Source organism: Gymnogyps californianus, chromosome 15, assembly GCF_018139145.2.
Source record: "Gymnogyps californianus isolate 813 chromosome 15, ASM1813914v2, whole genome shotgun sequence".
Taxonomy (NCBI): domain Eukaryota; kingdom Metazoa; phylum Chordata; class Aves; order Accipitriformes; family Cathartidae; genus Gymnogyps; species Gymnogyps californianus.
In genome coordinates, this window is record NC_059485.1 from 6,060,526 (window position 1) to 6,074,909 (window position 14,384).

A 14,384-nucleotide genomic window follows, 5' to 3' on the forward strand; every position below is an offset into this window, starting at 1 on the left:
GCAATGTGATTTTGCTCTACAAGTCTAATCCGTGCTGTTGAAGGGAACGGTGTATTAATGGATTATTTCCCTGATGCTGAGCACTGAGCTCTCTGTGGTCATAAGTTTTGCATCTATAATTAGGGCTGGATTGCTTATTGTTTTCCTCCTGAGTGAAAAATATAGTTTCTGTCAATAGATTTATTAGGGGAATTAGTTGCTAGGTGCTAAAAGATGACAAAAGGAAATCCAAAATCTCAAGGATGAGTGTGAAGAAGGTCTAAGCTGGGAGAAGGTGCTGGAACAGAAGTTTGAGTATCCTCTAGGTAGTTTGTCTCTGCTTACACTTCATAATAAATCATTTTCTGAGGGGTTTAGAAACAAGTAACATATGTAGTTTATCAATCTATGCATTGTCTTGATAGCTGAATTAGGGATGCAGTTTCCCATAAGTCAGGGAGCCTGGGAATGGTAAAGTCTGGGTAAGAAGTTTTCATGTCTGTAGAGTTTTCAAGTACTTTCTTCTGAGTTCCTTCCCAAACAAGGCCAGAGGCAGAAAGTATTCTTAATTGTTTGTTCCACCAGAGCTACCTGAGCAGCTTGAGCTAGAAGTATATATTGGAAAGTGCTGGAAATATTCCCCAGTCTTTTTGATTCAATGTACGTGCCTCACAGTTGTCCTGAACAAGACAGCATAATCCTGTGGTTCATTTCTTCTGGGGAGGAATTGAAGCTAAATGAGGTTGAACTGTCAATACTGAATCTCAGGTACTAGCGAGCTCCTAATACCACACAGATAATTCTCTGCATCCCATTATCCATCGGGGATGGGTAGGGGAAATATCTGGAAGAGAAGCAGAAGCTTTGCTTAGAAATGATCAACTTTCTGTGCCTCATCTACCTTGGAGAAAATGTTGGGGAAGGCAAAAAGGATTGCAAAGGGAAACAGGGTTAACTGAGGTTTTGACATTCAACACGTGAAGAGTTGTGCCTCACGTCTATATCCTGAGAAAGGTCTGATCTGTGCAGAACATCATGATTTCCTCCTCCTCCCTTTGCCATTCATGTGTGCCCCTTATTAGTACTGGAGGAACTCATGCCTTTTCTCTTCTGCAGCTGGAGGTGGAGATGAAGGTCCTGAAGTCTCAAGAGTGCACAGCTGAGCAAAGTACCATCATCACCAAGGAGGAGGTTGACATGCTCAGGTAGGCAAAGCAAGGGGAACGCCGAGAAGATTTTACTATTCTCAGTGGAACTAATGAGAAGGGAAATGCCCCGGGTAGTTTCACTGCCTGCTCTGGTTATTGCCATCTCGTGGTAGAGCACCAGGTACAGGACCTCACCATGCTACAATGCATGAAAAAGTATATACGTATAGACTGCCTATGTACATAGGCTGCCTCCTATTCAGGGAACAGCATGGTAGCATCGATCAGAACATATTTTCCTTGTATTTCTGAAGTAAGATGTTCTTTTCCCGAGCACACTTTTTGCTTTCCTGCCAGCTTTTATGGACATGAGAAATCCATGAAGCATTAACAGAAAGCCTCAGTCCCTGATCTTTCCTGCATTTAGATACTTTATAAGCTTTTCTATCTTTTGGGAGGCTGCAGGCTCTTTTCTTTTAATGTTTCGGGGTCTCTTGCTCTCAGTTAATTCATTAGACTGGCTCCTGCGTCACTGTTCCCCCTGTTGACTTTCTTTCCTGTGGAAGCAGCGTTGCTGTTTGTTTCTTGTTTTGACCAAATCTCGACTGTAAATACAGGATCTGTTGGCATGTGTGTGAAGAGGTTTAGAATCTAGCTTTTGTAATACTGATGTGCGTGTAGCACTGGAGATAAAAGAGGGATGTTTCCCCTTGTGCATTGCTGCAGATGGCAGAGGGGGTACCTGTTGTGATTCAGTGAAAGAGAAGTTACAAAACAGCATTTCAGCAGAGGATACATGAGCATTTACAAAAGCTACAGTGAAGCTAGACAACCTTTCCATGTATTTATTAAAGCATTTACAGCTTCCATTCCAAAACAGGTGACACAATAAATACTGAGTACAGAAAAGTTCATCTGTTTCTGAATGTTTAATAAAGTTCCTTTTATTTAAGCTGAGCAAATCAGATCTTGACAGGCTGAATTTTTTTATTCTCAGCTGATGTAAGACTTTGGCTGGAGTTTCACTTCTTAATTCTTTTATATTTTCAGCTCCATTACTATAAAGCATTACTGCTTCATCGGAATGAAAGCAAGATTTTGCAGCAAGCAGAATCTTGCAGAAAGCAGAAATTACGGGCCTGTACGTTATGACTTTGCTCTTGTGCTTTGCCTCTGGAGCTTGTTTTACGGCTTTGAAAGCCCAGTTCCATAGCAGCAGGGAGGTGTTTGAAAATAACACATGTTCTGCTAAGCTATTCCAATACGTTTTAGGGCTGTACACCTAATCTTAGGGACTCACTCCTATAGTTCCCTCAAGGTGGTGTAATAGTTCTGGAGACCCAAGGCATACATCTCCCTTTTTTATTCTATCATATGTTTGAGTTCTGGTAAAGGATAGTATGCTATGGCTTCCCTTTTTTCAGGGGGATAAACCTGTCTCCATCTGCTTTTGCGTATTGTGGATGTTTGTTTGACCTGAGCTCATTCAGGTTTTTCCTTTGCTAAGGTGCACTGGACCCTCTGAAACCTGGTGTTTATACTGCTGCAGAAGTATTCAGCACCTCCTCGGCAACATTAAACCCGTCACTCCTGATTAATAATATGTCTCTATATCAGTAAAAGCCAGCATCCTGTTTGCTGCCTTCTGGGAGCTGAAGGTTTTCAGAGTATTTCTACAGTACCTCCTCAGTCTCTCCCTCCCTGGGTTGGTATGGGCTGCAGCACCCTTTCATGTAGGAGACATTCAGTGTCTTTATTTTCACCTCTAAGACTCATTATTCGGTGTTTATCTTCAGTGAACAGCGTTTGCCATCTATTAACTGAGCAGCTTCAGGGACAATGTAGGGGGAAACAGCTGGATTGCCACATAGTCCAGGGCCACTTCATATTGTGGAAGGCTCTTGGCAGTGGGAATAGAGATGTCTGGCTTTGCCCTGAATTAAAAATCTATTTCCTGGGCAGGGACAAGTGGAGCTCGCAAGTACATGCTTATTATGGGATTGTGGTGTTTGGTTCTGCTCAAAGGTAGCCCTAAACTCCCCTAGATAATGTTTTTCTCTCTTTGTTTTTAAAGAATTTCTTTGACTACTACTCTCATCTCTCTCCTCCTTTCATGAAATTGTGTCAAACCTTTCACACAAAGTATGACAGAAACACAGGCCTATTCCCAGTAAAGCTGTTGATGGTGCAGAGCTACTCTCCAGTGATGAGCCGTACACTGAAAGCTGTTTCAGCAAAGAGGCTAAGCTTCTGCAGTTGTTTGAATGATATTTTGTCTTTTCTTCTCTTTCCCATTTTAGTACCACATGCTTCTGAGGCTATGGATGCACAGAGGCCACAGTCCCGGGATCTAATTCCAGGCTGTTTTTTCTGTCGCTTTTTACTGAACCACTTTTTGTTGTTACGGCTGATTTAAATACTTGTCCCAGGCCCTGATGCTAGTCATTTAGCTACAAAGCTGTTCTAAAAAGCATGGATTTGTTTGTTTTTAATCACCCTTTTCACTGCTCAGCTCTAACATTAAATGTCTTGGTGCAAAGTGTTCTCTTTCTGCTGGAGCTCTCTTTGCTTGGAGAACTGGTAAGCCAGTCCCTGCTCCTTTTTCCTTACTGTTGGCTAGTATTACTGCTTCAGGTGTCTTCTCAGACTCTGAAACACTCCATTCAGCATTGCAGAATCGACTCCATAAAGATTTTTTTCTTATGCTTCTAGACTTAAGCGGTCAAAGGATATGGTTGGGCCTTATTTTGTGTTTTCTGGCATTTTCTGTGCATTGGACAAGAAACCGGGCCAAGTTGTTTTTTCATAGAAGAGCCTCCTTCTCAAAGGAGCACAAGATAAACCAGTATCTTCCCCCAGGCTTTTGGGGTTCAGGAATAATGTGCTGTGGTCCACGCCAGAACACTCCTCGTGGCTCGGCCGGATGTGTCCTCTCCGTACAGCAGAGATGAATTGGGTAGTTGTGATTAAAGAACAGAAGGGGTTTGGAGGAGAACAGAGATTAGTATGGGAAGGGAGTAGGTCTGCTGTGCTCGTCCTCCTCCGGTGTCCTTGTGGGCCTCAACAGGACCGGTTTACTCAATTCTACGTAGCTGCTAAGGAGCTGCTACTTGTGCCTTCTACAGACTGCTGCCAGAAATTAATTCTGGCAGAAAATGGGGAAGAATGTAAGCTTTCAAATTGGAAAGTGGGGAAAGAAATGCCACAGCTTATGAGGGAGTTATTTCAATTTCTGTAGTTTATTGTGGTTTTTGAAATCCCACTAACCTACAGTACGATGCGTCTGCTCTTCCGGACTGAGCCCAGCCTCTCCAGTTAGCTGCTGTCATGAAGGAATGTGAAAAATAGAGGAAAACCAGCAGAAGCCAGCGAGGGTGTCTGCAGAGCAGGAACGGACTGTGAGCCTCCAGGCATTTCCATATACACCCCATGGTTAGAAGCTAACTTCTGAAAACAAAAGCAGGAGACACATAAAGGAGAAAAAAAAATCCATATTAATCCTTTGAATCTGTATTCACCTCCTGTGAGTGAATGAGACCTTTTAAAAATACATCTTTTGTCTCATTTTTCTTTAGTATGGAAAGTAAATTTTCAGCGAGAAACTTGAAAGACTTTATCAGTTTTTCCTGCTCCTCTTGAGAACAAAGTGCTCTTTCGTCAGACCTTTTATAACTTTAAATGTGAAACTCTCTCCCAGCATCATCGTTTCTGAAGAGACAATAAAAGCCGCTACTAATGCTGTCATTTCTCACACTTCTTGCTGCTCCCTCTGAAATCATATTTGTTTATATTCTGCAGATCTTACGAAAAGAAAAAGTGGTCAAACTGTTGAGTTCATGCACTGTGGTGTATAGCAAAGCAGAGAGCATTTAGGCATTAGCACCTTTTAGGGGGAAGGTGGTAACAGTGCAGAAACTAGTATTTCGGAACCTATAAATGAAAGTAATATATTTAAAAAGAACTTCACTAAAGACTTAAGTGGCAACAGCTGAAGGACCTTTTCAGCTGGAACAAATCTGAACTTCTTTCTGCTGTCAAACTGCAACCCCAGTAAATCCTAAATGTTTTCTGTGGATTTAGTGACTGGGTAGAGTTACAGTAATTCAAAAGAAATTCATGTCCTTGCCAATGCCTATTAGTCACACTTGCTGGAATTCTGTCTGCTCTGCTCCTAACACCATCTCAATGCCATCTGGATCCCTTAATAGCGTCTTCCCAACACATACATTTTCTGCTCCATTCAATAGTTTCCTGTTCAGCAATAGCTTTTCCACATGGCCATGTCCTCTTCGCAGATGGGGCCTCTGTGAGACATGTCCTTGTCGGTGATATCCACGCTGCTCTACAGGCGATCACATAACACATCTGAGAACATGAAAAACGAATAAAAGAAAGATAAAGGGGTGATGGTGGGGAGTTGTCACTGGTTAACTCCACTGAAAAGCTCTGGACTGAGAGACTTTTGGAAGTGCCTAGATGCTGTTGAAAATCAAACAGATTCCCCCCTTCTTCCTTTCTAAAATAGAGGCAGCCTGGCTTTTCTCTCTAGCAGCCGTTGCTCACCATCTAAGCACCTTTTAGATAGACTGAATGCACGCGGGTCGGATGTCTCCTGATTCTCACAAGTATCATTTCAGGAGACCTGAGGCTGTAGGTTTTGTTTTGGTTTTTGGTTTTTGTTTTCTTGTTCCCTCTTCTAATTTGGGACAGTGAAACATGCAGTGGAGGCAATATAAAGCTCAGTTTTTAAAAGTGGTAAAATCCACAAGTCTGAGCAAATGCCGAGGAATCGGTATTCTTGCACTAAATTTGATCTTGTGAAAGGCTGCGGCGGTGGCTTGAATTTACCTTGTGCCTGCGGAGCCTTCGACTCTGGGTTAAGCTGTCTGCATCTGATGCAGGAAAAGTCTTCCACAAATGTGAAGAGATCTTTGCCAGAGTTTAAATATTTTTATGTTTCCAAACCCCTGTATAGAGAAGTTGGTAAATTTTCCAGAAATTAATCCAAATGATTTTTCCCTGTATCACAAAACTTGAGAATAGTGTCAGTATTTCAGAAAGTAACTGATGTTTCTTCCTTCCTCGTGCCGCAAGGCTGCTTTTAAAATGGGCACCGCCATTCATTCTGGGCCAAATATTAAGTTGATAGATGGTTCTGCTGTACCTAGATGTTTCTGTACTCTGCTTTTTGTGGTTCTCACATTCATTTATCTTGGATTGTTCTCCCTACCTGAAAGTAACTCCTATATGTAACAAGTTGAGGCATGCAAATTGGTGATAAAATAGCATCACATATCTTGTGCAGATGTCCCTGGACAGACAGAGCACAAGGTGTATGCAGACTAAGGCTGCCTTTGTGGATGCTGGTGCATCCAAAAGCAGTACCCGGTTGGCCCTGTACCTGAATTTACAAAGTGAAAATATTCAAGTGCCAAGCAAGTAAATATTTTTCAATATTTGACTGCCGTATCTTAACCACCAGCTGCAAATGCTTTGCTGTGTTTATATATAGATAGGATTTCCTTTGCTTCTCTCTCTTTGCCATTGGGAAGAGTTCCCCAGGGCTGGAAAGCAAAGCTAGAATAGCACAAACTGTTTGCTAATGGTTCTTAATGTTTTCCCAATGGAGATCCAGGACACTTAACAGTGTTAAAAATAGGTTAGAAGAGTGATAAGTAGTGAAAGTGCTAGTCAGTCGTAAAAACCTCTCTGGTACAAAATGGTTACAGCGATGTTACCGGTCCTCAGCGCAGAGGAATCGGCAAGTTTTGTCTCTGAAGGAGAGCGGAGCCGAGGCAGCGTGGAGGGGAGCTCCCCGCACCTCCGTGGGCTGACCTTCCCCCAGCGCACAGCGGGAAGCCCCACGTTGTATCTGGAAAGGAGGATACCCTGATAGCTGGGGTACTGGGAAGGAGCAGGCATCGGAGGGATGAGCCCAAGGGCAAGCTCACGGGGGAGAGGCTGTGAACTCGAGCCACGCTCGCAGGTGCTCTTGTGCATGCTGCCGGTCACAAAATACGTGGCCTGGGTATGTCTGCTGCCTGACTGCGAGCGCCCCGGGCTTTGAATCACTGCTCTTTCTTTGGTGAGGCATGGAGGGCACGAACAAATTATTAAATCTTAAAATTGCAGGTGAAATAGCACAAAAATATAACGTGTTAAACCTACCCTTGTTACAGCTCGCTTGTGTCTCGGATCTTTGTGAAGTGTTTTCTGGTGACTGCTATGAATGGTTTTTAAAGGGCATCTAAGAGGCCTGAGCTTAAACCTCCACATGGAGAGAAGTTCTGCAGGCAGATAACGGCAACATCACAGCTTATTTGGGAGGCTGGATGGGGAGAAATGTGTTCTAAATTAAAATTCAGCGTGTCAAATATGGAGAAAGTACTGATGAGAGTCCTGTGTCTGGCTCTGACCTTTCAGTAGCTGCTGTGCTGTTGTTCCTCAGAGAAAAATGTTACTCTTCTTGTGGCCTGTTCTGCAGTCCATTTAGAAACACGCTGTTAAAAGCATTAATTCCATTTTGAATTTCCATTTTTTCCGACCTTTTCAGACTCCTGCTTCTTCAGCATCCTCCATCCCTGCTAGCTTTGCGTCTCTTCTGGAAATTATTGATGATCTTTTTTAATGGCCTAGACAATGCTAAAAGCTGCTCCTCGGCATTTTAGAAGCTTCCAAGAGTGAAAAAAGATAATACTTTATAATATCTGCAAATTACCAGCAGGGGTCGGGCTTACAAATAATTTAAGCAATTCAAGCTGCATATTTATAAAGGAGATGTTTCTGCACTGAACATGTTGTAGAACAACCAGCTTCTATGGAAGAGTTTGTAACTTTTGCCCAGTGAATAGGAGACAACTTCTTCATTGTACCTGAAATTTCTGTTGCATAATTTTGGGATATTGGCAGATGGGTGCATTGTTTATTGTCATGGTGCAAAGATTTTCAGCTTAATTTAGATCATTTAAAAGTGAGTATTATCAAGCAAGATAATTAATTTTTTAAAAATATTCTGGAAAAGGATCCTGAGAAAATTGAATGCAAAAATCTGTGTTGATATGCATTAGTTGCACAGTTAATCCCAGAAAGTTAACACGTGAAAGGTGAGGTTCCTGAAGCAGCATAAAGGTTTTTGTACTCTGTACTTAAATGCAAGCAAAAATCTTATATCAAACATTTTATAATAGTATCTCCTGCCTAACAAGTTTGATAGAGTTCTCTGAAGGATTCAGCAATCGTTTGGCTAAGACGATATGGTTGATATAATATATTTTACCTTTCAAAAAGCTTTGAGCCAGAGGTCACAAAGAAACTTTACTCTGATGGAATGAGAAAGAAGGTTCTTTGTTGGATTAATAAGAATATAAAAATCACAGAGGGCTGGCTGTCCCAGTGTACTGTCTGCAGGGATGGCCGGTGGTGGATGACCGTGCAAATAGGGCAAAGCTACTGGGGTGCTTTGCCAGAAGGCTCTCCTAGCTTCTAGTGCCTTGTCTCCAGGATTTCCTGAGCCAGATGTCTTTCTACTTTGTAAAGCTTGATGCATTTTTCTTCCATTAATTTGCTTATGCAATACAAAGTTAAAAGATGGAAAATCAAAGAATAAATGTTGTTTTCACAATACCAAGGGTTTTCCACTAGGTCCTAGAATGGTTTTTATTGGGAACTTGTTATCCAACACAGAGGAGTTTGTGAGTAGTGAGGTGACAGAATTTGAGATGATATGAAATTATTCAGCTTATCAGACCGTTCAGAGTTTCAGAAGAATCTTATGATGCTGAGATGGGAAATGAAGTTGTACATCAGTAATTGCAAAACCCATGCACATAAGAAAAAGCACCTTTACTTTTACTCCCCCGATAGTGGGCTCTAAATGAGCTGTTATCACTCAAGAAAGAGATCTTACATTGTTGTGAACAGTTTTCTAAAAATTTCAGGTAGGTGCTCTGTAGTTAAAAAGACAAATAGAATACTAGGAATTATTAGAAGCTGAGAACAAAACAGAAAGCCTTATTATACCACTGAATACATCTGAGTGCTGTTTGTAGTTCTAGCTTTTCTCATAGCAAAAAGTCCATATAAAACTTGAAGAAGAACAAGGAAGGGCAATAAAGATGAGCACAAATATGGAAAATCCTTGATGTGAGGAAAGACTAAATTGAGATTCTTCAGGAAACAGAGGAGGCCTGTAAAGTGGTGTGGAGAGAGGAGTATGGTACAATTATTCACAACTTTTCATAGCAGAACTAACAGGCACTCAGTGAAATAATCACATGTGAAGTATAAACCAAAATGAACTAATTTTTCATACAGCGCATAATTAAATTGTGGAACTTACTGCCAAGGAGTGCTGTGAAGGCCAAAAGTATAAATCAGATCAAAAAGAGATTTGATGCACTCATGGAGATTTTAGCTGTTGTTGGTTATTAAACATGATGGTCTCGACTCTGTGGTTCAGGAAGTATCTAAGTTGGATTTGCTTTATATTCAATTTGTATATTTTTAATATACTTTTACAAATTATATTTTCATCATACAAACTTGTATCTTTTAGTCATATGTTTTAACTGCCTCAGTAGCGTAGCTTTGTGGTACTGAATACAGGAATAATCTTATACTGCTTGTGATTTCGTGTTTTACTTGATTATTTGTGGTGGGACTGTGCAGAAACAGTGTCTATTAACTTCTCTTTCTTCTCCAGGCTGAAAATTGAGGAGCTGGAAGCTGAACGCAGCAAGCTGGAAGAGGAGAACAGATCTCTGGAAATGAAACTGGAGAAGCTAACTCTGCAGGTAGGAAACGTGGAGGTCCAGAGCAGCTGGAGAGCCTGACATGGTCCATTCGCTGTAGCTGGTCTAACAGATGTGCCAGAATGCTCACAGCACGCAACTTCACTTCCCTCAGTCTGGGCAAGGCATTTTTCGGAAGCCTGTGCAAACTGCACCAACACACTGTATCTCTGACCATGTTCTTGGAGTGTTTTGATGTCAGATGCAGTCACACAAATGCAGTTGTCTTTCTCGATGGCTTTGCCTAGAACCTCTTCTTTTTTTTTTCTTGGAGCCTTAAAAACTGTTCCATTTTAAATAACTCCACTACCATAAGTTGTCTGTCTCCAAATTCATTCACGCCAAAGCAGGAGTGTAGACAAGACTTAACAGCATGGAGCTGATATGAAAATTTGAGCTCCTTTTGTACTGAAGACTCCACTGCTGCTATCAGCGATGGAGACAGAGACCACCAGTTTGTGGCCGCAGTAGGTAGTAGTTTTCCAAACCAGGAACCATTAGTGCTGTTGAGAGGATGACATGGCAGCATCCCCAGGCCACGGACATGGAGAGCAGAAGGTGTGGAGTCAGAAGGACAAAAGGGTGTGTTTCTTTTGCTGTGCTACTGCGGATGTTTTACCTTTTCCTGAGGTAGTGCTGTCCTATATGGCAGAAGGTCTTCAGCTTTTCGCTCTGGATAGATCCGTGAAGTCTCACCCTCCTTGAAGGAGGGCAAGGGCACCTGCAGCAGTTGAGTGGACTGTCTATTCAGCTTGCTCTCGTTCTGGGAACAGCTTTTTTGTGCACAGGAGGGGCATGGCAGTTGCTTCAAGCTTTTATAGTGTTTCCTGTTTGAAAGGTGCTGGAGCAAACAAGAACCTGAGCCTGTTTGTTTAATCAAAGCCCATCCTGCTATGAACAGTGTTCTCTCTCCCTTCTGTTCTCTCTGATATGCCGAACAATTCGGCATTGTAGCATTTCATTCTCTTAATTTTTCTTTCTTTCTCTCTTCTTTTTTTTCCATTTTTGTGTAAATTGCTTCATGGTAGAAAACCTGCAGGTTTGAAATTACTCAGATTTCAGACAGACCATTGATTTTATCTTGACACCTATTAGAGGCAAATCAAATCTTTTTTTTTTTTTTATTACCAATTCCTAGAGACAGGGGAAGTGACAGCTTTGATAAAGCAGGGAGCTAAGAGCTGCTGAGCATCTCTGCTAAGCCATGTTTAGTGTGAAACCTGTCACCCGGCTCTCCTTTAATTGGGTTTCAGTCATCAGAAGGAGATGAAAGCTTTGGGCTGGGGTTTGGATGCTTAGGTCTCCAACAAACACAACAGCAGCTTTGGTTTCAGAGCAGATTACAGCTCACTCAGGTCACATTTAATCTGCCAACGTTGTTTTACAATGGCTGCTGGCTTTCCAAGAAGGCCTGACCAGAGGAATTCCTTATTTTCTTTATGATGTCTCAAGATGCTCTGCTTTGTTTGATCATACTGCTTTTGAGATGCCAAAACACCAAGCTTTTTAAATTGCACATTCAAAGAGGAAAGGTCCGAAGTCTTCAGTGTAGTCTTGCTAATTGTCTGCCGTCGGTGGAGGAGATCAGCAGCAGCTACCGTTTGGATAGCTGAGCTTTCACAGTATAGAAAAGTAACGTGGTGATAGGAACAAGATGGGACCTTCATACTGTGGTAAAGCTACTATACAATAACAGTTGCACTGTTCGCCAAAAAGGCTTTGAAAGCTCGTCACAGGATTCCCGTGACCTTTCTCATTAATGGTGCTTGCTGTTTGAATGCAGTATTGTGCGGGTCAGGGCTTTGTGGAGGGAGTGGGGGAGAACAGGAATGACCTGCAGATAGAGCGGAGTAAAAATTATATGGGAAGGATGAGATAACATGTAGGTGTGGAAAAAGAGAAGGAAGGTGGTCATCTGGCTTAGCAGTTCTAGGGAAGAGCAACCTGCCAATCCCCCAAAAGGCTAGTTAGTGAACTGAATTAAGGTAATTATGCTCTTATATCTGCTTTGCCAAGGCTGAGGACATGACTTTAATTCTTTATTTAACAAGAAGTAGCTCCCCCCTTCCTCAGCTTCTCACTTTACTTGTGTCTTAGAGGACTGGATGCCAAAAGCAGCTTCTCCAAAAGAGGAGGAGTAGAGAGGAAAGCATAAATATAGGAATATGTAAGCGGAATGCTAAAATGTCAGTATTGATCAGTGTGTGCCCCCCTGAATGGTCAAGATTTCAGAACTCCTCAGAGGGGAAAACATTAGCCTTCCCATTTTTTATTCACCTTGAGAATCAAATATCTTGACAGGCCAAGCTTAGAATGACTTTTTTTATAAACACATTGGAAGAAGGTTCCTTACAGTGGGAACCCACTAAGTTAAGGATAAGCTTAGAAATTCACCTCTTCTATCAGTGCTGAGCAAATACACTGAAAATATTACTATACACTCAGATAAGGTCACTGAAATGTTGCTAGTTTGACATGTTATTTATTCCCATCTCTGAAAAAAATCACTGGGAAATTATGGGTTAAAATAATGTCTCTTTATCACAAAGGGAAAAAAAGGCAAGACAAACTTTATATACAGAAATCACAAGAAAATTTTACTGAACAGAAAGATGATTGAAATTACAAACATGGGAAAAGCGTGGCATCAAATCAAATAAAGGTGTAAGAGAAAGTAGGGGGTGACATTAAACAAGGTAGGATGAGGGCGATTTCTGGCAGATCTTTATCTGCAGTTCCTTCTTTTTTAAAATGCAGTTCCAGAAAGTCAGAGGTTTTATCTACTAAATGAAAGATACATAGAAGGGGTGTATTGAAGTTGTGAATTTGGAAGAGGCAGGATGTAGAATTAAGGCTTTGCTTTACACTGGACTGAAGTCTGTTGAGTTCACAAAGCTGCGTGCAGTGAATGACATCTAGGGAGATATGGCTAATACTTGGTAATTAAAAACGTCTATGTTTGACTGTATTGATGTGTGGAAAGGAGTAAAGTTTCAAAAATGTTTGCCTCCTCTCACATCCACTTGTATCCGAGTATTGGCACATGAATTTTGCTCATTTCTGCTTTGGCTGCTGATAACAGTAGCCCACTTTGTGAACTACAGGACCCTGATGGACTGGCCAGAGGGCAATCGAGCACGTGGAAAGGTACTTCTGTGTTGTGTGATTCACACTCCCTGAGCTCGGTATTAGCAAATAAAGAAACTGAGATACTGATAGCTGTCTGCAGCAGCGTATATAACATCTGACATCTCTCTGTATTCTCTGCTTGTGTGGGGACAGCTTGAATTATGGCTGAAGGCGCTTTCCACCTCCACACACCCCTTCTTCCAAAACCCCTTGGCTCTTGACACCTAGCTGCAGGCTGCATTGATTTTCCTTCACTGGTATAAAGACTTTAGCATGGATATTACTCACTGGTCAGGTCTTTACTGCTACTAAAACCCTCAGATTACAAAAACACAAGAAATGTTGGAACTGTAGAGAAATGACACCCTGCTGAGGGTGCCTCCTCATCGCTCAGGACATTATCTTAAGAAAAACATTTGAACTGTGGCTCAGGCGAGGGATTCAAATAATATATGAAAAGAGTGGGTTTAACCAGACAGTTTTATCTCCTCTCCCCTACCCTTCTTTCTTCCGATGAAGCAGAAAAGGCTTCCAGGAAAGCAAATGCATTGTTACTGCTCGGCCTATGGTAGGCAGACTTGCTGAGATTTCAGTGAAAGGTTTGGTTTGTTTAGTTATCTGAAATGATCTGGACCATCTTCCCGAGCTGCTGGTGGAAAAGTGCAACTGGATGCCAGGAACAAAAGAGACTGATCAGTGCTTTTCGGATAAAGTGGGAGGAAAGACTTCTGAGGAGTGTTCAATTAGCATTTCTTACTGCTAGGAGCCTTGTGTTTACAGGCAACCAAGCGGATGTGAAGTGTTCCTTATGCAAATAGTACTCTCCTGCTTTTCCTGCTCTCCTCTACTCTTCGAGCTGAAGGAGAAGAGATTCTTCAAGTTTGGCTGCTTCAAGGAAGATTGATTAAAATCAGCTGCAGTTTGACTTAATTGGATCCATATGCTTGGAGAGGGAGCAGGACTAGTTAGAAGTCCTCGTAATTAGTTCACAGCTGGTTGGTGAGAAAAATGAAACTCCGGTTAGAGTTCAGATAAGTGGATCTGTATGGATAAAAGGCAGGGAGGAGATGTTTTTTACACTGAGATGTGTTTGGGCTTGAAAATCGCCTCTAGTCCCATAGCCAAGCTAGCAGCCTAATCCCTTTGAGCGTGTGCATGTGTATTTATGAGGCTAAATGGAAGGAGTCTTTATTTTCTTGCTTGTTTCTGAGTAAAAGGAATTACCTGGGGATGCTGGCAGTCAAGGAAACCTGAGCAGAGTCACAGAAAGCTGGGAGAGGATCTCAGGGACTAGGTGAAACCCTACAAGGGTAGTTTGGCTGTGTGAAAGGTTCATGGT

At 41.9% G+C, this 14,384-nt stretch overlaps 1 protein-coding gene across 7 annotated transcripts in view; it reads left to right on the forward strand.

Moving 5' to 3' along the window:
• The window catches only part of MAD1L1 (mitotic arrest deficient 1 like 1), a 376,769-nt gene that overhangs the window by 204,867 nt on the left and 157,518 nt on the right, over window positions 1–14,384 (forward strand). For all 7 annotated transcript variants that reach the window (XM_050905937.1, XM_050905938.1, XM_050905939.1 and 4 more), the window contains 2 exons: window positions 1,096–1,184; window positions 9,829–9,919. In XM_050905937.1, coding sequence (XP_050761894.1) covers window positions 1,096–1,184; window positions 9,829–9,919 — 180 coding nt within the window. The remainder of the gene's footprint in view (window positions 1–1,095; window positions 1,185–9,828; window positions 9,920–14,384) is intronic.